Genomic DNA, 25,590 nt, shown 5'->3' with positions numbered 1-25,590 from the left:
ATTGTCACAGTTCTGTCTGTTTTCACAGGTGGACAATGGTGAATTCCTGAATACTGTAAGGATAAAGAGATTTATCTTTTTTTCTTTGTCTTCTGCAAATTTTTAGTTTTGCTGGAAGCTTTTGAAATTGAACATTTTTAAAAACGTAGCCTGAACCTCTTGACTCTTTCAGTGATTTTTCTGTGGAGTTATGAAGGATTGATGTCAACATGTCTCTTTTCCTTCCTTCATCCTTCTTGGGTCTCCTTTCTTAGGCTACACTTAGACTTCGAGTAGGGGCCAAAATCTAGTGGAGGCTGCATGAAATTTTGCATGAAGTGAGGTGGAGGGAGGGGAAGTCGGGAGTTGTCCTGAGAGCAGCTTGACCTGTCTACAGGTGAAAAGCGGAGTTGTGCGAGGATAATTCTTGCACTTTTCATTCTGTCGGGCAGCCCAGCCTTTTCTTACCTAAACATAGGGGTACGAAACATTTAGGTCAGTGAGAGCTGTTCAGGTGTCACACGTAAAAGCACACCTGGTATCCAGTAATGACACAGGGAAAAACCGTGACAATAGATCACAGAAATAAGATTTTGAGCTTTCTGTGCCCCTGGGTCAAAGTTCAACTCAGGCCTCCATTAGAAAGACCTTTTCTTGCTACTTGGATCTGAGGAAGGACTGATGGTGCTGATATTTGCATTAAAGCCGTGCCTGGAGGCAGAGGGGCTGTTGTGCCAGGCACTGTCCAAAGCAAACGTGTAATGTGGGTCTTCGTGGGTCATGGTCTGTGAACACCCTTTGAAACCCGAGATTTGCGTTTTCGTAAGAAATTTGTGAAGTGCAAGTAATAAACACTAGTAATATGAAGATGGAAATATTTAGCATTTGCTTGTACTAATTAATATAATGCAGGTGGGATGGGGACACTTTGTGTTTTATTAAATGCAGCAGGGGCGTGGTTGTCAAATGAGATTTTATTGTTTGGTATTAAATGACCCCGAATAATTCCATGCCTAGTTAATAAACTGGGCAAAGTTATTTTGCAAGCACTGTTTACTTAATCTAATTGAAATTTTAAAGAAAATTAATTGTTATAAAAAATTGTTCCATCAGAATCTTGGAGTAAATCTAAACTTTTGTGTTGCTTCTTTTGTCATGGATGAAAGTGTGGGAAAGAGGAGAAAGTCTTTCACACATGTATAAAAAAGCGTATGTTCTTGCTCTCTTTCTCATTTGCTTTCCTGTTGTTTTCTCTCCCTGTCATTCCATAGCGAAAGCATGAATGAATGTAAGAATGTAATGTTAGAAAAAGAATTATTGGCGATTATGGGTTGAACAACTCTTATTTTTTACCAAATTAGTTTAAAACCAGTAATTCCAAAGTCCTAAGTAGGCTGCAGGGCTCAGAAAGCATGGCAGTGCCCTGGCTCTGCCTGGCCCTGCTGAACTGCTGTGTGACGCGTCTTATTCAAGGAAAGTAGCTTCATCTTTAGGGTCTGAATGGGCTCACTGCTTCTCACGGAGGCAAGGTCCTGCTCGTCAGGCGCTTCTGGCAGGACCAGGGCCCTCGGTGTCCAGGCTGTCCTGTGTGTCCAGGCAAGCTCAGAGCCAGTCTCTGCCTGGGGAGGCAGTCTCCTTGGCTGGGCTGAGGGTTGCTGCTCTCCTGGGAGGGACTCACGAGCCGTGTCTTGCTGCGGTGGCACAGCAGGCTTGTAGGTATTTTAAGTGTGTATTTTAAGTGTGTCTTTGGGTAAGTATCTAAAGTGCTTACGCAATGCAGTGGTCAGTATAGCAGTTCTTGTTCCATTCTCTACGAGCATTACTTCCATTTGCTCCTCTCTGTTTACCTGGCATCTTTTCTTGTCATCTTCTAGAAGGTGGCAAGGGTCATTCTGGCCTACTAAGTCCCTTTGTAGCTTATGTCAGAAACCATGTGGATTAATAGATTTAAATTGTCATTTTTACCACTGGACTCAAGCTGTTAGAATTCCCTCTTAATATTTTTAATACACTTAGTTTTACCGCAACCAGTGAGATTTCCCCCCCCCTTCAAAAACAAATCTTGTCTTAGCCAGGGAGATGGAGGGCAAGAAAACTCCATGTTATATTATTCAAATTCATTTTTAAAGTATCAAGGTTTTTCTGCCTTTGATAAGTTATTTTTGAAATACCTGGGAATATAGAAGACTTGTTCCTAGGAAATGAAAAATACTTTCTTCTTTTATTGTACTTTTTAAAGGAATTTTGCCTGATTTGGAGAGTGTTTAAAAATAACTATTAAAGACTGTATTTTGGAAAAACAAAAAAATCTGTTTTATCCAAATAAGTAAAAAAAAAAAAAAAAAAAGGAGAGAGAAAACAAATAAAAAACTTTGCAGATGCCCAGTGGGCTGGATACTTTTTTCTTCTACAAAGATTTTCTTAGAACCCCTGCATTTTCCAGAATTTCTGTACAATCTTTTAAATTGAAATATCTTGACTTTGTATTTTTCCATAAGTTATCAAAGGTGACTTTTTAGCTTTAAGCTAAATTCTTTGGCCTGACCAAGAGATGCAGCAACTTCTTGATTTATGTTGTGCAAATTATGTTTTGCAGTCTGTAAACTTTTTTGTTATGTACAATATTTGGAAACATAGAGTTTTATTTTGTATTTTTTTTTAAAATGTAACTATTACTTTTGGAGCTGTAACTTTCTTTGAGTCTTTAATGTGAAGGAGCTGGTTTGCCAGTGTAACTTAGAGTATTGATAAATGCTTGTGTAATGCAGCAAGGCGTAAAAAAATTTTTGAATTCTAAAGTTAAAGGAAGAAATACATCCACACCTAGCTAACAAAACCCACTTCTTCAATGAGAGAAACAGATCCTTAAAATATCCTGCTAATATGCGGTAATTCCCTTCCCCTTACTGAACTTGCTAATTAGTTTTTAGTCCATCTCCCCTAATGTTGCTTATGAGCTGGGAGCTATAGTACAGAAGTATTCAGTACAGGCAGAAGTGGTGATAGGCACTGGACCATTTGATCTTCCCTAGTTTTTACTTTCTTTTGAGACAGCAGATGGAGAGTAGTCACCACCATGGAACTTGAGACAGACTCTGAAATGAGACTTTACTGAAGTTTAAAAAAAAAAAAAAAAAAAAAGAAGCTTAATCTCAGATGCAGCTCTTTAAATATTTATATATTAATACAAATCTGCTTGAAAAGCAAGTTGTGGTCCCTGTAATTATTTCCTCCTGAGGTAGCGGATCCAACTTGCTTTGTGGGCATTAAGGATATAGTGTACTGTGACAATAAGGGTATTTTCCTGTTTCATAATGAAATAGATTCTGTTTTGAGTGAAACTAAGAGATTCCCCCCCTTCTTTTCTTGCAGGAGGAAAACTGTGGTCTTATGTCAGTAAGTTCTTAAACAGAAGTCCTGAGGAGAGCTTTGAAATTCCTGAACCCAGAACATCCAGTTCAACTAAAATATACCTGGAGCAGCCAACACCTAGTCCTAAAGAAATGGGTAGCAGCACTGATTCCAGAGAAAGCTATGGGGAGAGCATGCTGAAGGTGGTCCCACTGAAGAGCAGCCTAACGCCAAGCTCTCAGGATGACAGCAGCAACCAGGAAGATGGCCAGGAGAGTTCAAAGTGGATGGACTCGGGATCCAGCTCAGAAGAAGAGTGCACTACTAGTTATTTAACCTTATGCAATGAATACGGGCAAGAAAAAATTGATTCTGGCTCTCTAAATGAGGAACCGGTGGTTAAACTAGAGAGCGAAGGTCTAAATACCAAAGAGAGAAGTTGCTTACAGAAAGGCAGCGTCGTTGGCAGTGATAGCTTCACCTCTCAGATTACATCTCAGGAAAGAAAGCTTTTCATTGATGATGTTGAGTCAGAAATAGCTAGCCCTACTAGGATATTGGACTCATTAACTAAGTCAAAGAACAGCCCCATGGAACTCTTCAGGATAGACAGCAAAGATAGCACTAGTGAGCTCCTGGGGCTTGATTTTGGAGAAAAAATATATAACCTGAAATCGGAGCCTTTGAAGCCGTTGTTTTCTGTCCCAGATCATGACAGAAGCTTGGATGCCCTAGAGAGCAAAATGGGTGTGAAAGCTCATGACACTGTAAGCAGGGGTTCAAATGACTCTGTGCCAGTTATCTCCTTTAAGGATGCTGCTTTTGATGATGTAAATAGCGTTGATGAAGGAAGGCCTGATCTCCTAATAAACTTACCCGGTATGTCTGATGAAACAGAAGAGGCAGCAGTGTCAAGGCCGACAAAGTTTACAAAAACTGATAGGGACATGTTGGAAGTAAAGTTGTTAGAAACACCTGATGTCTTGCAATTAAATAATTCTGCAGAGCCATGCAAAGCACTTGATCAAGAGACAAATCATGTGGCACCAGAAGTGGGTAATCCTTCCCGCAAGGAAGCAAACGGACAAAGTGGTGTCACTCAGGGAGCTCTTGGGACCCTCTTTACATCTGATCAAGAGGTAGGTAGTTCAGAAGACGGGGCTCTGTTTCAAGGGCTTGGAGCCTGCTCCTTAAACGTGACAAGCAAAGAAGAAAGTTTATTTGTTTCCAACCCGCTCTCAGGTGCTCAAGATACTAGCTTGGACGGAGACATGTTAAGAAATGAAGCAGTGTTGCTGTTTTCCGATCAAACTGGAGACTTTGGGAAAGGGGAAACAGACCCGGCTTTGTTACCAGCAGCTGAAAGTAAAAAGACAGCACCAAAGAGGGAAGACAAAATAGCAGTAGCAAGTAGCAAGGAAATACATCAAATTTTTCAGGACCTCGACGAAAGATTAGCGATAACCTCCAGGTTTTATATCCCAGAGGATTGCATTCAAAGATGGGCAGCTGAAATGGTCGTAGCCCTTGATGCTTTACATAGAGAAGGAATTGTGTGCCGCGATTTGAACCCAAACAACATCTTATTGAATGATAGAGGTCAGGAACTTTTGCAAATGCATTTCTTTTTATTCGCTGTTGCTTCCAATTAACTGAGTAGGCGTTTTATCTTGTAATTAGTATCTTCATTTCCTGTCTAGAGCTTCATTATCAGTGCAGCAAATTCACCCCCAGTAATAGCTTCTAGTACTTAATGATGCCATTATTCTTAATGATACTGTTTTTAGCTACAAAAGGAGTAATTACAGTTCACTTCTGCAGAAAATGGAAGGGAAAAATGTTTTGATTTCTCCTGTCGTTTTGTTTTTAGGACACATTCAGCTAACGTACTTTAGCAGGTGGAGGGAGGTTGAAGATTCCTGTGACAACGATGCCATAGAGAGAATGTACTGTGCCCCAGGTTAGAGCAATCACCTACAATGTTTCACTTGGTGGAAAGTAGATTATCAGCTTTCATTTTCTCACAGAGCCTCTATAGCGTAGAGCTCGAGATCATGCAGTATCTGAATTTTCTTTGCTTTTTTCCTGAATGTCTTAAAAAGCTAGAGGGCTCATAACTGCTTTATTGTTGAACTGTGGTGGTGTTTGTTAGATCATTTCCATAAAGTGTAATTGTATTTAATGTCTTGTTTAAGCAAATTTAAGGAATGTTTTGTTTTCTTGCGGTTATTTGCTATGTGTGAGTACGTCTTGATAACTGAAAAGAGCAAATAAGGGAAAGCACAGACTGAAAAGATGTCGCTAAGAGCCTTAAAAATACAAAAAATTTATGCATGCAAAGAACATGGGAGGAAAAAAAACCATAGCAGTTTGAAAAATACAACCTTAATAGGCTCAGAGATGCCTCTGACATTTTTGATGAGCTACAGTGGGCTTTGAAATAGTTTAGAGAGCCCTTTTCTTAGAACTGCTTTCATCAATCATGAGGGTGATAAAATCAATATCTCTTGGGTTTCTATATCAGGGATGGCGCTTGAAACTGAGCCCTCCCTCTTTTCCTTTTTCCAATTTATTTTCTGCTAATATAGTGTTCAAATGGTAGTGACAGCCAAAAATAATGTGTTTTACTTATAACTGCATATTTTAAAAATTTCATAGCTAGCATAGAAAAACTACTTTTAGAGTTGAAATGACTAGTGTGAGGCTCTTCAGATTTTCAGTTCCCCTTTTTTACTCTGAATCTGAAATGCCAACATACTCTTCCTGCTGAGCGCGTGGTCTGGCTGGGCATTGCAACTTGGTGTGCAGGTGATCCTCAAGCTCAGAGTCTGCAAACGTGCTCAAAAGATTTAGAATAAGAATTTTCAGCAATGGAAGTTCTGAAATTAGTTTGGCATCAGGTGTTTATTCTGTGACTTAGTCCCGCAACTGAAATACAGTAAGGAACTGCTCTCTGTGAATAAAGGGGGTAAGATCTCAACAAAAATCTGAATGCCAGCCTCTTGAGATAAATAGTAAATAAAATATTTTCTATCCGGGTGCAAGTCAAAAGGGCAGGAAATACAGAAAAGAATTCTTTTTACCTACCAAAACAAACACAACACCTTCATTCTACCCTCACCCCACTTTAATTCAAGAACAAGAAAATTGGGGAATCCCAGCAATTCTTGTAGTTGTTAAATAGAAATGTGTCCTGGTTGGCAACGGGCGTGACGTCCTGTTAGAAAGAGGTGTTTTCCTGCCTCCCTAACCCCGCCTTGTACAAAGCGCTCCCTAGTTGAGTAGTAGCAAAGATGGAAGTGCAGCCTTTTCACACCCTGTCATCATTAATGAGCTGTGAAAGTCAAAGCTTAATTTTTCTGTGTTTTAATGAGGATCCAAAGAGAGGCTTTTTTTTTTTTTTGCCCCCTAAGCCCCAACCAGCCAACTCCTGCAGTAATTAAGTGTTTAGGGAGCAGTTGAAACAATATTTAGAAGTCCCCAAATGCAAGACTAAAGTTTTGCACACCATCATTATTTCCACCTCACAGCACAGGTGTGGTATCCATCCGGGCTTTTCCTGGTTAAGTTCCCCTCTGTGCCCTGCCCCAAGCTGCAGTTTGCTTTGTGTGTCCGTAGCTGGCGAGCTACAAGATGAAGATTTGCAAATGCAAATATTAGATAAATGCAAGATGGCTGAATTGATACTGCTCTATGATTCTTACCTTCCCTATTTCTTGATGTTAATGTTATCTCTGCAAAGGGTACTCTTGTTTTAGTGTAGCTATTTCATGCTAATGTTTGCGTAGGAGAGTAATACTTGGTATAACTTAGCAGTACAAAATATGTTTTGGAGCCAAGTGCTCCAAATTCGGAGCAATGGTTTAATACCTGTACCTTCAATAACGCTGTATAGCTGAGTCCAGAGAAGCTTTCTTAGAGCTACTGCTGCTGGTAAATCTTTTTCTAGAACTTTTGATCGGTATTAAAAAAATAATCATGTTGGTGGGCTTTCTTAAGGCTCCAGTGTTACAGGGAAAGCAAGCCCTTTATTTGGGTGATCACTTTTCATTTTAAGGAGTGTACCATGTCCCCGGAACCCATGTTTCTCCTTTATCATGATATAATTGCTCCTCAGGCTGCTTCTTGGAATAAGGATTTTGAAATTATACTTGTGCTTTAGTTCAATACACTAAGAGAAATTGGCAAGTTCAGGTTTTTTTTATTATTTTTAAGTTGCTTTTTAAAACTGTTTGTAAACGTTGGTCACAGCTTGCTTTTTGTTTCTGGCTGAAGGAAAGGCTGCAGTTTTCTAGAGGTGAACAAGTTATCTTCACAAAACTTCATCAGGTCTTACAATTTCTCACCATAAAACAACACAGTGACTAAATAAAGTGACTCAAAGTGAGTCTCTTATCTTGTTTTGAATTTTCCTGGTGTTTCCAGTATTGTGGGCTGTGTTGCCCTACCTCTGGCTACTCAGCCTTCCCTCTCCTTTTCTCTCATAACTGAAGGATGCAGTGAAACTTGGCTTGTAAAATTTTGTTTCCATGTGTTTAGCTTGGTGTGTGTTTTCATCAGAGTTCGGGATAGAATAGGATTTTGATATGATAACTTGCATGTGACTTGATTTCAACATTTTGTTACTTAAACACACTCATTAAAAGTATGCAAGGAAAGGAAGAAGTCTTTATCAAAACGCTCTCTTTTAGGGTCTGGTGTTGGAAACTGAGAACAGATGATGAGTCTTGGCATGCAGTTCTTTTTCTGCATTGATTTTTAAGGAGCAAATTTTGGAGGCAGAAAAAGGAGAGGATGTGAATGTGAAATTTAAGCAGGTTGAAATTTAAACAGGTATCTTCAATTTAAAATAGGTAGGAAATTGTATTGCAGAGTTATGTGAAACGTAAAAAATATATTTGAAAGAATTTTATCTTTTTAATTTATAAGGTTTCAGGTGTTATTTATTTACAGCACAAGTTATAAAGTGCTTAGTAGTGAAGTGCCTGAGGACATACTTAAATTTCAAGTTGCTTTTATTAAGAGTCTAGATTCTACAATTTATATATCAGGCTCTAATTCCTGGAAGGACTAGGGATAATAAGGTATCAATATCGAATCTTTTCAGACCCAGGGGAGAATAGAGGTCCAACTACGTGGAGCTTGCTTGCAAGATCTAGGATTTTGTATTTGAGACTTTCGGTGCCCCAGGTTGTAACCTTGTATTAAAGCAAAGCAAGGTAGTATTGGTACACAAACAGTGATCAGGTCCTTGGTGAATAGCGAGAACTTGCTCAGCTCTTGTTATCCTACGAAAAGCGGAGAGGCAATGTGACTGCGTATGTAGAAAAGAGATTGTGTAGCGTATATATAAAATAATAGAACAAATGCAAACATTATAAATGAAGAAGTGTCAAAAAGATGAGGCAAGAGATAGTTAAAAATGCTGCATGCCATTCCCTGCTAGCAATATAATTAATTTTGTATGAAATAGCAATTGTCATTTTATATCGTGCATAAATTAAAAGCAGGGCTAAATCTGTTGCAAGAAGTGGCACTTCTCCACTATTGACGGCAGGTGGCATTGTACCATTAATGGATTTTGCTGTTGCACTTGCTGACTCTAATTTGCCTAACTTCGCATAAGAACTGGAGACGGATGATGCGGTTTATTTGTAATGATTTGCATATCAAGAATTGTACTCGCAAGCTCAGCGTCGTGGTGTGTTATAGTGCTCTTGAATCTGTTGGTAAAGCTGGATAACTCTCTTTACCCTTGCATAGTTCTACTCAATAAAAAAAAAAAAGTTCACGCTGAACCAACTACTGCAACAACAAAGCTATCCGCAGATGCTTAAAAGTAGCGGCTGTGCTATACTTTGATTAATGGCCAAACTAAATCTTTGCTGTTCACCTATGATAAGTCAAATGTTGTTTCTCTAACCCACAAGGGAAATGATGGATTATAAATCATCCCCTATAAACTCAACACCACTTCAAGTAAAACTGGGGGGGGGGGGGGTTGGCCAAGAATAACCCATTTGCTTTTAAAGAGGAAAATAAACACTTGTAACTGAGAATTTCTGCTGCGTTAATATGGTTAAGGTGACTAATGTGAGGTTTATGTGGTTTTTTTCTTTAACTTTCCTCCTCTTTATAGTAATTTTGTTTTCTGAATGTTTTAAAGCGTGCTAAGCAGCTGATGTCTGAATACAAAGTTATTAGCAGATCAGATGAGAATGATTCACTTCTGTTTAAACAGCCCTTTGCTCTCCATGCCCCCTGAGAACTCTTATCACATATTTGTTCAAAACCCCCCACAAAAACTAACAAAAAACCCCTCGAATTATCCACCTGCCTGGTGGCTGATAGTATCAGCAATGTATCTCTTTATCTCTTAGTTAATGTGCCTTGGTATTCTGAAGGGGGGAAAATTCCAGTAACAGATTCAATTTACACGGACAGAAACTTGAGCAAATGCCAGCCTAGCAGGGGGGCCATTATTCTGCTCTATAAATAAGTTTTAAAAAGAAACAAACACACACACAAACCTGTGAATCAACATGTTTTGGTCTAATTGAGGGAAAAGCAAGATAGATGAATTTTGAAATGCAAATGATCACCTTCTGTTATTTAAGTACCGGTTTTGCCATCTTTGTGATCTTAAATATAAAGAGTCGTTACTTTTTAAATGGAATAATAATTATATTCTATTCTTGAGAGTCATGATTTTTACAATCAAATTGGTAACTTCTTTAATAAAGCCCCTTCATAGTATGCTTAATACCTGAGAGAAAGACAAAATTGTAAACAGCCACAGCCTAGGCGAGACTGCCTTTGACCAAAACATTTGAGTAAGTGGAGGATTTACTCATAATTGGTACACTTTCAATCTACACCTGTGAAGTGTCACGTTACAGAAGTGGCTTGCTGGTCTAACCTCTTGTGTGAATACGATGTGTGAATGAGATGTTTTATTTACTCTCTGAGTTCTCGTTCCGGCAGCGGGGATGCATTCTGCGCATCCCTGTAGTGTTTTCAGAGGACGAGATTTCAGAACTGGCCTGCTTCTGGAGTCTTTTTTTCTTTCTTGTGCAAATAATGAGTTTTCACCGGACTGTGTTTACTAAAAACTGGAGATTTGCTTGTTGAGATTGTAAAGCTAAAGGGAAGCTTACAAAAGAAAACCTAAGTAGGAAACTGGCCATCAGTAATGCATCATATTATTCTGATGCTTTCGAAAGCGGTGTGCTATAATCAAGCCTTATTTACACAAACTAGCCTTCGCAGAAGCCTGCACATAAATATATGGTATATTTGGTTTTATCTGACCTGCTACTGATTGTATGCAATGTGAAACCTAAGCAAAAAGAAGGCTTTGTGAGTAAAGGATTTTGTTCCTGAAAAGACCAAAATGTTTCAATGTGCAACCTGATTTTTATGCTCTCAAATGAAGATGTCACTTCTGCTCTTAGACAATTGAAAATACAGATGCAAAGTGCAGCTGATAACCTAAAACATATGGCATGAAAATAAGAATTGCTAGGTTGCTATTATTAGCCTGTACGCTATAATTTTTATTTACTGAATAAGGAAAAAATAGTTTGCCTTTGTTTACCAAATAGATATTTGATGTTGGAAAACCTGCATATTATTTGTGTACGTGTTTTGCAGTAGGAGCTTGCAGGCACTCATTAAATCTACGATTCTGTATTATAGTAATCTAATTTGAGTAGGTTGTTTAAGAAGCAAAATAACTGTGGTAGATTAAAGTGCCGTTGACCCTGAGAGGTGTCGAGGGGTGGGCTGGTCTCGTGGTTATAGTTTAAGACTGGACTTCCTAGATTTTGTCTCTGACTCTGTCCTAGCTTTTTGTGTGACATTAATGTCTCAGGATAATCCTAAAAAGGAAAAGAAAAAACAGGGCAGGTGAAAGAGCTTCGAGCAGCAAAGAAGGATGGGCTAGCTTGAGTTGAAATGCCCTGGCAATAGGAAACAGGACTAAATATTAACATGAAAAATGTATGGCTGGTGTGAATAAGAGGAAAGGTCTGGAGCTGCAGAAAAAGTACTGATTGCTGCGAAGCTGGGAGTAACGACTTTACGACCACCATTTGGAGCGATACTGCTCTCCAAAGACACCTGAGTGTCCCACAGAAAACCATGACAGCTGACTGCTCCCAAACTAGCAAGATGGCATGAACCTGGAGTAGGTAATTGAAAGCATAGGTTTGGGGAGAGAATCAGGTATTTTCTGAAAATAATCTGATGCGGTTTGGCACTCAGGCTTGTTGTAAGTACTCTACATGTTTCAGGTGAAGTACGTGTTCTTGTGGTTTTTCGTAGACTCTGTAACTAGAATAAGCAGTAAGATGTACCGAAGCTGTTAATTTGTAAAAATCTGTTAATTTAGACTGTGTGACATACAAGCCAGTTATTAACTCTGGAAGAAACTGTAATTTACCTGTGTGGTTGTTTTGGGTTTTTATTTATTTTCTTTTAAAATTTTTAAAATATTATTATTATTATTACAGGTGGGGCTAAAACTTGAAGATAGTATACAAGATGCCTTTTGAAAATAAATGGAGCTAGCTGAAAGGTTAATTAGTGTTTGTTTTGGTTTGATAACAGAGCAGTAAAAAGTTTCTTTGTGTCTTTGTCACCTGATTATTTTAGAGGAAGTTTTAAATCCATCTTGGGCTGCTAAAGGGAAGAAAGAACACAGTTCCCTCTATTAATTTTTTTTTTCTTTTAGTGACATGAGCAAATTCCTTCCAAAGAGGAACATAGCTACTCATGTTTTTGAATACCTTTAAGATGAAACTTCCTATTTTCATGCTCCATTTGATTTTAGCAGATATTCATTGGACTTGCCTCACTACCTTATTGTTTAAAGACCATGATAAACTTTTTATACTTAACTATAGCTGGTTCAATACTCCGTTTTATAAATTGCTAAAGCATTTTAGGCAAAGCATTATGGCCAGATTGCTTGTGATGTGTTATTTAGTGGCTGTATCTGATGATATCTTGGCTGACTGAGTCTGCCTAGGGTAAATTAGCTTGGACTCATTTTACTTGGTTCTCTGCAAATGCTTCTTTACATATATAGATATTAAAATATGACAAAATAGTAAGCTTTTAAAATTAAATGAGTGTAAGGTAAATAGAATTTTCGAAGCGACTCTAATGGTTTTTCGTGCAATACTGTTTATCTTAATGGCCACAGAAGGGGAAAACATTGTGTCTGATGTTTTCAGGATGTTGGACAAGTCCATTTCCTCCTGAACGGTTTCAGACACCTGATGGTAGTTCAGATGGGTCTCCTTGTTTTCTTATCAGGGCAGAAACGATACTTGAAGGTGTGCCGTTTCTGCTCGGAACACAGGGTAAGGGAAGGGGCCTTCTCAGGTTTAGAAATTCTTATCAGTCCACCAGCAGTCAAATGGTTCCCTTCTTAACTCCAGGAGAACCACCTCAGTGCAAAGCCCTTCCTGACTCCCAGGTGTTTGGAGAAGCAGTACTTCCACCTAGAGCCCATTTTCTTGTGAGCTGACTTCAGATGCATGTTTTTGGATGTTACAGTTTATCCTGCAAAGCTTTTGTTTGAGTTTTTGTTCTTGGTGATTCACAAGCCATCTGTCCAGAGTTGCGCAGTGAATGTCTAAGTCCACCTTTAAGCCTGGCTTCTTTTATGTTAAGTAGTGTTTGTATGTGCTGGTTGTGAGGCCTTATCGTCAGCCCTGGAGGAAACTGTATTTTGGAGAAAATGTTTGAGGTGTGGTAGTAAAAGCCTTTGAAATCCTTCAGCATGAAGGGCATATTTCAGGTTAAGGTGCTGTAGAAAGAATGAGAAAATCAGCCTTGGTGTTACGGTTAATAACTTTATCGAGGATGTGTGTTCAAGAGAGGTGAGGTTTTGCTTTTTTACTTTAGAACTGGCACTTCTGTTTAAAAATACAGATCACTGCCAGCTACGTATCCCTTATCAGGAAGTAAGGTATTACTGTGTATAATGCAAATATTGAGATAAGTATGGAAACCATAAAGAAATGGCCTTTCGGTTGAGCCCAGCTGCTCTGGAAGGAGGACAGTGCTGGGCAGTGAAGGTGTTTACCTGTACCATCTGTCTCTATCTGAACCTGATAGCGTTTTACAAATCTCCTTCCCTTCAGTTACCCTAACGGCTGCTGTTGAAATTGCATCTGTTCAGGAATTTAGCCTCGCCATTGACATGTGCTGCTTGGTGCTAGATGTCATATAGGCGTGCATCAGGAAGGGAGAAAGAAGAAAGCTTGCTCTTTTGATGAAATTGCAGTAAAGTTGGAAGAGCTACTGATTTTTTTTTTCCACTCTACTTGTTTTATTTCTCTGATTTTAAAGGATTTTGTATTTGAGAATGATAGGCATATTTTTTTTTCCTGCAAATTTTGTACTGCTAGTCCTAGAAAACACCAACAGCGTGCACATGTGTGCGCACGTTTATGTTTGTACAAATGTGGATAAGGTCCTTGATTTCAAGGTTCATGAAGTAAAGAATTGGCACGAATATCCCCATGTTATTCACTTAAGCTTATGGGTCGCTACCATTTATTGTCTAAATTACTTTGCTGATGGATTGAGATGAAAATGTTTTCTTAGTGAAGGTAGATATTGTAGTTCAGATTTATTGCAATATTAAAGCTTTAAAAAAAGCATATGCCCTGTGTGGTATATTACATTAGCTAGCTACTCTGTATCACTTGAAAGCACTTCATAATCTATAGTTTCTAAATTTTCCCATGATGTGTAGTCAAGATAAAATGCAGTAATATTGATGTGATATCCTGAACTTATTATGATCAGCGTATTGGATCAGAAGTAATGCGACCTGTTTGAAGTAAGGGAATGTAAACAACACATGTTTATTTGTAGTATTCACAATGATTTTTTTCTTTTTTCTGTGTTTTTTTTTTTTTTTTTAAGGAAAACATTTATTTTAATCTGAAGTAAGGAAACTTTGGGACCTAGGGAAAGCAGCAGGAAAGCAGACATTGGGTAATAAGAGAAAAGCTGAGCTAAAATTTAGTTTGTTGTAAAAAAGGATACTCCGATGTTTCCCTCAGCTGAGTTTTCCATTTTCTGTTCTGTGTTGGTTCAGATGACTTGTCACGCAGTTTCATGCTGTGTGCATGAGAACCCAGACAGAGCCCTTCAGCCCAGGGAGAAATCTGTGTTACTTGACTGTTCTCAATTTATCCCACTTGTGTCATTGTGGTCACGGTCAAAAGTGGATGGAAGAGTTTGGTGCTGCTCTCCTAAGAGATTTGCAATGACATTTGGTTTGACTTGGCATATATTGAAAGTGTTCTTACAGTTGAAAATATGAGCTTGGATTTTGGAGAAGTGGACTCTAGTTTACTTTTTGACTCTTACTCTGTGTCCATTTTCTTCATCAGTGAAGTAAGTAAGGTTACGTCAACTTCCTGTAATGAACAGTGTGTGATTCTGCAAAAGAAGGCAGTGTAACTTTGATGCTTCAAAGAACTGGATCAGCATCTGTGATTGCCAATGTAAAAGGAAATAATGCCAAAACTCAGGAATGATTTTTTTTGTAATTTTTCTTTTCCCTGTGCTCAGAATGATGGGGTTTTTTTTTCATCTTTAGAATATTGTTTTATAATGGGCTGTAACTCAAGAGGGCCCATCCCAGATGAATGTCTTTAGGGAAGAATGGATTATCACCTTTTGTGGCATTATTCGAAAATTTAGAGATGTGTCAATATGGGGAAGTTAATGGTAGTTTAGGAACTGAGAATGTAGTAGTTAATCTTAATTAACTCTTGGCTTTACTGTCCTTATTCTGGAATAAGTGTGGAATTTAGTTTAAAAATAAAAATCTTCACTTGTTTGGAAGAAAGCTCCCTTACTCTAGAATATCCACAGGATTAAAACCACACGGGAAAGAAAACTCTGCACTTAAGCCTAAAGTATTTGTTTTTAGATTTTACTTTCCATTCATGTTATCTTGTTTTTGAATGTACATTATTGGAACATACAGTGCTAGGAAATCACAGTCAGACTGGAAAGGCATTTCCATTCAGTAGGTTTCAGTAAGCTGGTTCATGTGAAAAGGCCTGAGTTTGGTGGGGTTTTTTTGCTGTTTTTCTTTTTTAAAGGACAGTTACCTAAAAGGTCTGCCTCTCTGAAGAGACGTGAAACTAAATTGCAAGAACAGGTTTTGATTTTTACACAGATTCTCTCAATTTACCATAATTTCAACTTAATCTGGGTGCCTGTCTGGGATCTTAAAACATTTTAAAAATGCACGTAATTATGCTGATACAGTTCCTCATGTGGCTGCCATTGTATCTTTGTAAAAGTTTCTTGATACTGATAGAAGTATTAATCCGTAAGGAATGGAATAAATTCTAACGCTTGGCACCCTTATAGTGATGTATTAGGCATTCGAATGCCATTAGCTGTAATAAACTTTTCAATGTGAGGGATGTCCTACCTAAAGAAACAATGTCTGAGCCATCCTTCCTTGTTGCTCTTGTGAGAGCGACCTCATCCGAGTCCTGTAAGGTGCTGAGCATCTTCCAGCTGGTGTGGCAGCTGCCCGAGGGGGCAGCCCTCTGCGCATCCCTGTGCTCCGCCTGTGTGCGCATCCCTGCATCTGGGGAGGTCTGGGGCTGCCGCCTTCCTTTCCCTGACCCTGGAGTGTGACTCATCTGTAATTCTCCTTGGCTGTGCTCACGCTAAGCTCCATAAAACGATGAGCAAGATTTTTCAAGCACGCCACAATGCTTTTCACGGCAACAGCTATGTGACTATATGCTAATTGTTGTCCTCTGCTGGGAAGCTGGAGTGGCTTTTGCCACCAAAGGTATTTTAGTGCAGCTTCTGCATTTTTTTGACAGTCAAAATGAAGATTTCATCTTCATTGCAATCTGTTTTCCTGCCTGTTTTAGAGTAGACAGCGTGGTGTGTTTGTATTTAGTAATTTTTGTTGTTTAAAGCATGAGTCAGTGAAGGCCAGGTTTTCTGCACGGATCATGCTATTGAATATGTGAACATCTTTAGCAAGGGACTCTATAACTCACATCGCACCTCTCTGCTGTCTCTTGTGCACGGGCAGCGATAAGAGAGTGTTGGGTGCTGGCTGGATGCTGGGGAAAACAACTTTTTGTACCTAGGTACAGTTTGGGCTGAGCTGTAGCAGTACACCATTGCTGGCTGCGATTAGGCTGTGTGAAATAGATTTAGCATCTCTATCTGGTTCCTAACAGACACAAGAGGCTATTGGGAAAAGCCTCCCTTGGTGATCCCAGCAAAGGGTGTGGGTTATCCATGAGACGAATCCTGCCCTCTAAGAGAAAATTAAGGCATGCAGTAGACTATTATAACCTCCCTTGTGCTGCTCTTACGGATGCTTCTGGCCACTCTGGTCAGTCCAGCTCTTCTGACCAGGGTAAATTGGCTAAATATGTTTTGCTTTACTGTCTGTCACTGTCCAGTTTTAGTCCAGTATAGAAGAATCCTAAGTGTAATGCTTTTACAAGTCTTGAAAATGCCTATGTATGCACGGAAAAGGCAAATTATGCATGAAATGTATAGTGTTGCTGTGTTTGAACAATGCAATCTGTAGGTGGCTAAAAGGCTAACTAAATTGCAGGCATAATGAAAGCTCTGTGGTATTTAGTATATGTTCTGTCAGCATTAAACAGTCACCTTGTAAATATATGTTAATTTTGAAGGTGTAACTGACCTTTTTAATATTAATTGAAATGTCTCGTGTTTAGAGGTTGGTGCTATCCTAGAAGAGACAGAAGCCTGTGACTGGTGGAGCCTGGGTGCCATTCTTTTTGAACTCCTCACCGGGAAGGTAGGGCTGGGGGCAAATTACTTGGTAAAACTGACCTCTTGGCCAGTAGTTTTGCACAAGTAGTGTGCCCAGTTATGATTTCCTTGCTTGTCTTTCTCAGATGGGCTTTGCCAACCTGAGTACCCTCAATTTGCTTGGTCTGCATGGCACCAGAGAAACGAAACATGCTCAGGCTTCAGCAGAACAACTTGATATAGCAATATCAAACTCATGACTGAAAAATTAACCAAAACCCATGCTACCCTCTTAACCACAGTGAAGTCAAAGTTCTCTAACATTTCCTTCTCTACATTTACAACATTTTTGCCCTTATAATTTCAGTATTATTTCTTGTGACAGTGTAGAAACCATATGTTGCTGTTACGCATTAATTTGGCATTTTGAGTGCTCAGCCAAATCAAACTGGTGATTAGTTGACAGAAAGAAAGCAAAGTCCACCAGATTCCCAGACTCTTCAAGATTGAACAATAGAGCACAAGCACTAAGAAGTAAGTGTTCTAAAACCGTATCTCCAGGGGGACATCAGTGCCTGTAGACATTCCTCCCAGAATCTGTACTTCATACTAGGAAGCACTGAAATTTTATCTGTGTGTGTTAATTTGCATGCATACTAGGAGATAATCCAACATTACAGTTTTGTAATTCATAAATGTATCTGCCTGCTTTGATTTTTTTTTTTTTTTTTTAATATTTCTTCAGCCTCTGGTTGAGTGCCATCCATCAGGAATAAACACTCACACTTCCTTGAGTATACCAGACCATGTATCGAAGGAGGCCAGATCACTGATTCAGCAGGTAATTGAGGGGAAAATTTATTTTCTATAGGTACATGTGTAGACTGGACAAATACTTACCTACCTAAGTTGTTCTGGTGAAGTAAACGTAAAAACAGAAAGCTGCTGATAGGAATGTGGATGAGTCTTATGTCGGCACTGATGAATTTTGCCCGGCTGTCTCGTTGCATCTGGAAACTTTGTCTTCTGCTGCCAGGTGTCTGTAGAAAACTGGAGTGCTTTGCCATTTCTTCAAAGAACGAGTTTGGTCAATGCAGAGTGCTTTGGAAACACCTGCTGGTGATGCATGAACATTTTAGGGATTCTGCCCTAAATGTTCATGGAAATATTTGTGATTAATTGAATTAAACTAAAAAATGTTGATGCCAATTCAGCAAGATAGCTTTAAGTACTATGAAACCTGTAACACACTGATTAGAAGTGTGTCACCTTGATGTGGTTGAAAATCTGTAGCGGTCCTCCAGGAAACCTTCTGGATGCCAATTGTTAAGAAAAATACTTTAAATTGTGAATACAATGACTTTTGTAATAAGAAGATAACTGGTAGGTTGGACAAGAGACAGAGTAGGAAACCTTAAAATATAGAAAACCTTCCAGACTGATACACCATTTTCAAACTAATGGGAATAGCATTGGCTGCTGGTTTTAGCCTGCTCATAGCTTTAGGTGGTCAGGACTGAGAGAATAAACTTGTAGTACAGGGTCTTGAATTTCAGGTAATGCTATCTTCCTTCTAGTTAATTTTGATCTAACTGAGGAAGTGGAGCCTGGATCTGGCCTATTCCACTTGAGTAGAATAAGTGATAAATGTGAACTGTGTTGTTTGGCTTTGAAGAGTATCTTGCTAGTGGATGCATAAATAACGACATCACTTAGATGTAGATTTGAACAGAGCAGAGTGGAAAAAATAGTTCTTGAAGAAAACAAAGGAAAGAGATTTTGAAAATTCAGTGAGTCAAAAGACCCCATGACAGATTGATTTCTGTGCCACTACTGTGAAACGATTAATGGAAATGGCACTAGACGTTTGGACCTCCTATTTTGACTAGGTGACAGGAAGTCAATCAACATGAAAGCACATGTCTTTGTGTTTCTGGCAAACGTAGAAAGGAAGTGACTAAAGAAAAATCCCATTTTTCTATAATCTGCATTTATATTGTTAGATGGTAGCAAATTGTTGCCCTCACCCACAGGTGCTACAGGACTCAAATGGCTAAGGGAAAGCAAAACCACACTTGATGAAGGCAATTCCTCCCATTAAGACTATAAGTGCAGACAAATGAAGTCGTCCAGTCCACTTCTCCCGGCCAACGTAGGATAGTTCTTCACTGCAGACTAATGTATTGCCTATTTTCAAATATGCCAAAGAGTGACTCTTTTGCCCCTTGTGGTTTAAGTGGCAAATATATCTCTGCCACTCGCAGATATATTACAAGGCCGTGTCTGTTCAGAGAACAGTCACCCCAGTGCCTGTTAGGTTAAGCCTTCTAGTGTAGGGTGGTGACTTATCTGGTGGAGGCTCGGCTATATGAGATAGTAAATCACATTTTTGTTGTGTGACTATCCAAGGAAGCTGCCATTCATTGTTGAGGAAGCCTTGTCAGGAAAAGGAAGAAAGCTCTCTTGGCATGGATAGCAATTTGTCATTGCGACTTTCCTTCCCCCCACTGCCAAGGGTAAACAGGTCAAAGCATCACAGAGTAACTCTCCGGGATCAATGTACAGCTATACAGAAAACCGTGTCAGACGTTGTCTCCTGCTGTGGCTTCCAGTGCAGGTGACTTCGTTGTAAACACCTCCTTCATTTAGCCAGCTTCTAAGAAAACAGAGAACTGCTTATTTCTGGTGAAAGATGAAGTTGCTATTTTTATGTTGGTTTGGTATTTTGCACCCGGTATTTTTTTCAGGCACCTCCAGGCTTTACAACCAACAAAACATGCAACATGGCTTTTCTATTGTGGTTTGTGTTGCATCTGCTTTCTGAGATTAAAGTTGTTCTGGAAGGACAAACTCCAGAAAATGTGTCGGTGCGTATTTTCTCCCTGCTGGTGTCGGTTGTGTTTCAGCAGAAGGCAGAGAGACACTGGCCGCATCTGTTTCTGCTGGCTTGTGGAAGATACCGGAGCAGCACAATTCACTGTCACCGAGCTACCTTTACTATGTGACATTGTGACTGTAAATAGCAGAGCCATCTTAAAATGTGTAAATTCCTATGTTTATGGATGTAGACTCACTTAGATGTTGAGTGCATTAAGATATGAATACACATTGTTCCAAGTGACAACCGGGAGAAGCTACCTTATTAGCTGTTGCAGAAAAAGCAAGAAAGAAATCATGCCTTTGTACTGGCTGTAATTGAATAGAGTATAAACAGTTCTCTAAAACTGCAAAATATTTTTGTGTGTCTTTATTAGTCTCTTTGGAGTATTACCTTTGCATTCCCTTTTATATGGATTGGTATCTTTAAACAGATGTAAATATTGTGATTTCCTTTTCACATGAATTCAGCATGTGATGTACAACTAAAAAGCAAACGAGGTGCTGAATTTTAGGAAATTTCCATGAAGCCATTACACTGTTTTGTTTCTTTCAGTGGGGGTTTGATTTTTCAGTTTTCGTCCATTTGTAGGACTCTCTACAACTTTTCTTTTTTTTTTTTTTTTTTTTTTATCCTGATGTTTTAGGACCAACTCACAATTTATGAAACGGAAAGTTACAGACCACTGTACAGTGGTGTGAGCAAAGGTTAACATGAAGCAGATGCAGTGTCCAGAGTTCTACCGATGCAGGCTCTGACTGCTGCTCTCTATTTTTTTTAAAATGAGGTTACACTTAAAATGAAGTCCCCATGTGCAGTGCTTCAGGGAATTGCATGCTGTGATCAGTAGGCTCTGAAGACTGTACCACTGAGACTCAAGGAAAGGAAAGTCTTCTTCCATTTACTGGATTTTAGGAATTTCAAGTATGCTTTCGCACTCTTGAAAGTAATTCATAGAGCGTGAAAACGGTAGGATGTCCCTTACCTTAGACCTTTCTGGAACTTTTAAGCAGTTGTTTTTGTTCTTACTCACTGAATCCATATATATTTTTTTCTTTTTATATCAAGCTTTTGCAGTTTAATCCTGCGGAGCGTCTTGGTGCTGGCGTTGCTGGTGTGGAAGACATCAAATCTCATCCGTTTTTTGCCCTTATAGAATGGGCAGATCTGCTGAGATGAGAGATGTGTGCCCTCTGAACAAACTCAGGTCAAGTGGACAAGTTTCTCTGGCACAGAAGCACCCTGACTTGCTTCCTTTGGATGTCCCAAACTATTTGGACGCGATGACTAAAGGACGTTGGAGCAATCGGGCCACTTTTAACAGGAATCACTGGTTGTACAGGGTGCTAGCTTATTTTTACAGCAACTTGTTGCTACGTGTTTGTCTTTTCACCAAAGGGTGGGTTTTGATGAAACTCCTGGGCAGCACGTTCAGCGCTGCCAGTAGAAACAGGAATGTGCTCCTGGTGCTTTGTCTGATGATGGAAGTGTCTATAGACTGTGCCAGTTGAAAGTATCTTTATAGTGTCAATAGCCCATTTCCCTATGCTAAGTGCAGCTCTGGGGGGGGTGGGGGGAGGAAGGAGCAAATAATTTATTAATGGTATATGCTGAATAAAATACTAAAATGCTTTATGCAAAAGTTGACACATTGAAAATAATATATCCATTAAAAATTAAGAAAGCTGTTACATAATACTGTGGAATGTGTCTTGAAAATGGCATATCATATCCCACCGTGGAAAGAGCATATAAAAGGCAAATAATGCTGTCAAACGTTGTACTTTGTTGGCTGGCAATGTCTGTTTAAAACTCTTGACTCCCTTGTATTTGATGAGCTACATGTTAAAGTCACTACAGAAAGGGAAATCTTCTTTTCCTCAGCTGGATAAACACTCCTTTAGCACTCTAATAAGGAGTAAGAAAACGTACTGCTACATAAATAAGTGTATAGATTAAGAAAGGAAAAACTCTGCTCATTATTGCAGCCACCACTTTATCACTTAATGAACTTTACTTCCTCTAAGTGTCCTATTTTTAGCTGCTACTTCAGGAAAAAACCTTTCTGCTCGTGCTCTTCTGCTTGAGGAAGCTTCTGAACTCTCCTGTTTGTTAATAGTCTTAATAAATCAAAGAAAGCCTTCACCCACTCCGCTGCTCGAACAGGAAGAAGCCTGGGATTTGCTCATGCCAAATGACTAAGTGACATCTCTGAGCAAACCCTAGTGGGTAAGACTTGGGCGTGAGCCAATTAGCTGACCTGTTTGTTTGTTAGAAAGGTCTGGAGAACGGGAGAAGAATATAAGACATGCAGAATATTTTGCTGGGCGCTGCTGTTGCTGCTAAGCAGCCATGCTTGTATGGGCTCCTGACGTACAAATGCTGTACGCTGCGATGCTTGTACAGATTATGAATCTGTGGGTTTTTTCCTAAATGTTCCCTTCGCTCTCACTCTTTTTTTTTTCCTTTTTTTTTTTTTTTTTTTCCTTTTTCTTCTTCTCCCCAGCTTTATCCGGAGAACAAAGGGCAAATTCCTTTGGGAAAGTGAGGTGACAGCAATGATTATTGAATTTACAACTCAAAAAAGAAAAAAAAAAAGTATCGCTCCATTTGTATTTTAGCAGTGTATTTTATGGGCACTCCCAAAAGTGCATCTGCACAGTCTCCATCTGTTAGACACCAGGTCGGTGTATTCAAATAAAGTGGAAAAGGAAAATGCTTCACTTAAACAAAGGAAATCTGGAAACTTTTTTTTTCCTTTTTAAATTATTCCACTCCCCTCTTTTTTTTCTTTCTTCCCTTTCTTGTGATCACCAGGCCAGCAGAGGGGCTGTAACAACACCGCAGGTTGTAACCAGGTCACTAGTATCACTGCCTACGGAGTGCTGTCCAAGATTACATCACTCGCAGAAACTGTGTTTCAACCTACCACCCTCTGGCTTCATAACAGGAACTCCCTCAGGTGAGCCACAGGAACAACTTCCTGCGCCGAGCGGGTCGGAAATCTCTAATGCGGAGACCAAGCTGATCCAGAGCTTCCTTCCAGCACTGCCCTGGCTGTGACTTTGGAGAGGGCTCGTTGCTCAAGGGAAGCCTCCCTTCCCTCGGCCACCTGACTCCATCCCTGGGGCTCTCTAGCCCGGCCACCAGATAAAGTTGTTGCCTGGGTTGATCTGACCCGTTGCATTTGCCTGGCGATAACTGTAAAAGAAATTAAAAATTTTCCATGTTACCTTAAAATGCTCTCTTGTTCAGGTTGTGCCCGTGTGCCAGTTGCAAGTAAAGGTAGGATAAGGTAGCACAGGAGCACAAGCTGGTTTCTGCGAGCAGCAGGAGGAAAACGCTGTTCTAGCAGAAACCAGAGGACCAGTCACTCACTGCAAGGCACTTGGTTTAGTCAATGACACAGATATTTCTTTTTCAAGTATGTTAGTAGTGAGGAAATCTAGATCACGGAGATTGGAAGGAGTGGGGCACTTGGCAATATGGCTTGCCAGAACTGAGCCTTTGAGGTGCCACTGGTTTTTGTAACCTTACCGCTGACTCACGTAATGGTTTTGGTAAAGGAAGTGCAGTCTGGAGTTAGTTGCACACAAAAAATCCTGCTTCTATCTTTTGTTTTTTTTCCTTTAACGTGTATTATGTTGTATTGGTGTTTACATGTATTCCTTTAATAAACAAAACCTGTCAAGCCTAATTCAGACCCTGGGTTTCTGAACTTTACATTTAGTTCTTGAAGACAATCCTTCCTACCTCATCAATGCTTTTTGTCCTTGGCTTTTACAAATTGAAAGTGTTCTAGGTATCTTCTTTTTGTTGCCTCTTATGAAGTCCTGTGGCACACATCTTTATTTTGCTGATTGCTAAGTAGCGCAAAGTCCATTCCACCTTCCTTCTGTTACATCTAATGGCTGATAGCAAAACAAATCAGTGCCATTTTGTTCACAGGAATTAGCGAGAGTCCATGTAAAACACAGTAAAATAAGCTTATAAATTTTCCTATTCTCCTGTGTGTGTTCAGGCAAGGCAGATAACACGCTTAGGACATCTCATAGTGGTAATTCATTGCACCCTGTTGAACCACTCTGTTTTTCTGCGTCCTACTAAGAAAAACTGGGAGACAAGACCTTTGAAGGTTTGCATTGGGTAGAATTGCTGTGGGCTCCTGCCCAGACCTACAGAAGAAATTGCATCTGATGAAATACAAGGGGCATAACTTTGTTTGCTTTTAATGGCTGTATTCACAGCGGCTGTGCTTGTAGCAGAGGTCCTATATCTCCTGTGAAAATCACCTCTCAGACAGCAGTCACTGTCACGCTGACTCTCGGTGCACCTCTGGGATGCTGAGTCGGCAGGGTTACCTGCGCTGGAACATCCACCCGGCTCCTCTCTCCAGTGCTAAACCTGTTCCTTGGTGTGTCCCCGCAGCGAAGGGCACTGGGATGAAGAAGGCTGGGGAGGTCAGCCTTCTCTAAATGAAGCACTCAGCATAACAAGGTACAGGGAAGTGCGAAGTAAACCACTATGGGATTTTTTTTTATTTTTTGAGTGTGGTGTCATTTGTTTTCTCAAGGACACTGAGTAGGAAGCTGGAGAAACAGAAACTTCCTCTCTGGTGAGATTTATGGTAGGGATTTTAGCAATAAAATTAAAAAGTACATTTGTTGATTTCTTCGGGTTTGTGCTTTCTGCATGGGCTTTGCTGTGAGCTGAACTCTGGTTGCCGACTGCTGCCTGGCCCCACGCGGTGCCTGAGGGGGCCTTTACCCGGCCCCAGTGTGTGCCGGCGAGTCCATGGCTGAGCACCCCAAAGTCCTCTGCCACTCAGCAGCGTCTGTGGCTGAAGAGCAGCTCTCGCAGCTGGCCCTCAGCTCCATGTGTCTCCTGTGAGCCGCAAGTGGCATTCAAATCGGAGCCCCGCAGCTTTTTGACAGGGTCTGAGGGGTTGGATGGATGGGATTTCTTTGTCTCTCTGCTGCAGTGGCCGTTTAAACGCTGCCCCTTCCCTCACCTCAGCATTGCGTTACCTCAGGACTGCCTGTCCTCGCTGCACGGCATGTTCAGGGTGCGGAGATGCTTAAGGAGAGGCCCTTCTTGTAACCTGTCCCTTTGTTCCTGTCCACCGTGCTTCTGCCTAGTGGCCTCCTGCACGGCACGGCAGGCCAGACCTCCCGCGGGCTGTCGCTCTGCAGCGGTACATGGCACCATGTATGTTTAAGGTTGTTATTTAGCGTGTAGCACCAACAAATGGCAGGCTGGGGTGCTGTGAGGACCAGACCAGGCTTGGGGTTTTGGCCACCCTGTGGCTGTAAGGACTTCCTGTGTGATCTCCTCTACAGGGCTGGACCATGCAGCTTCTGCTGGTGTGAGGTGAGGGGGGGACTTGGCTGAAGAGCAGTGGGGAAGCTGGCAGTGGGGGCAGGGGGTGTGCGTGAGAGGCTCAGGCAGCCCCCCAGGACAGGGCGCCTTGTGCAGCTCCAGCTGCAGTTTGGCAAGGGGTGTCAGAGCCAACTCCCAGAGGGAGAATGGGACCTGCTTAAAAGGTGCCGAGCAGCTGCTGCTGGCAGCAGTGGTTTGAGACT

General features: G+C 40.4%; 1 protein-coding gene across 17 annotated transcripts in view; it reads left to right on the top strand.

Moving 5' to 3' along the window:
• The window catches only part of RPS6KC1 (ribosomal protein S6 kinase C1), a 92,350-nt gene extending 68,645 nt beyond the window's left edge, over positions 1-23,705 (top strand). For 6 of the 17 annotated variants that reach the window (XM_054195663.1, XM_054195665.1, XM_054195667.1 and 3 more), the window contains 6 exons: positions 3,352-4,929; positions 5,201-5,290; positions 17,094-17,176; positions 17,876-17,971; positions 19,878-19,997; positions 21,077-23,705. In XM_054195663.1, the coding sequence (XP_054051638.1) occupies positions 3,352-4,929; positions 5,201-5,290; positions 17,094-17,176; positions 17,876-17,971; positions 19,878-19,997; positions 21,077-21,187 (2,078 nt within the window). In that variant the 3' untranslated portion in view covers positions 21,188-23,705. The other 11 variants (XM_054195668.1, XM_054195671.1, XR_008465493.1 and 8 more) reach the window with 10 other exon arrangements.
• Positions 23,706-25,590: the final 1,885 nt, after the last annotated feature.

Source organism: Rissa tridactyla, chromosome 3 (assembly GCF_028500815.1).
Source record: "Rissa tridactyla isolate bRisTri1 chromosome 3, bRisTri1.patW.cur.20221130, whole genome shotgun sequence".
NCBI classification, from domain to species: Eukaryota; Metazoa; Chordata; class Aves; order Charadriiformes; family Laridae; genus Rissa; species Rissa tridactyla.
This window is presented reverse-complemented; position numbering and strand designations above follow the sequence as displayed.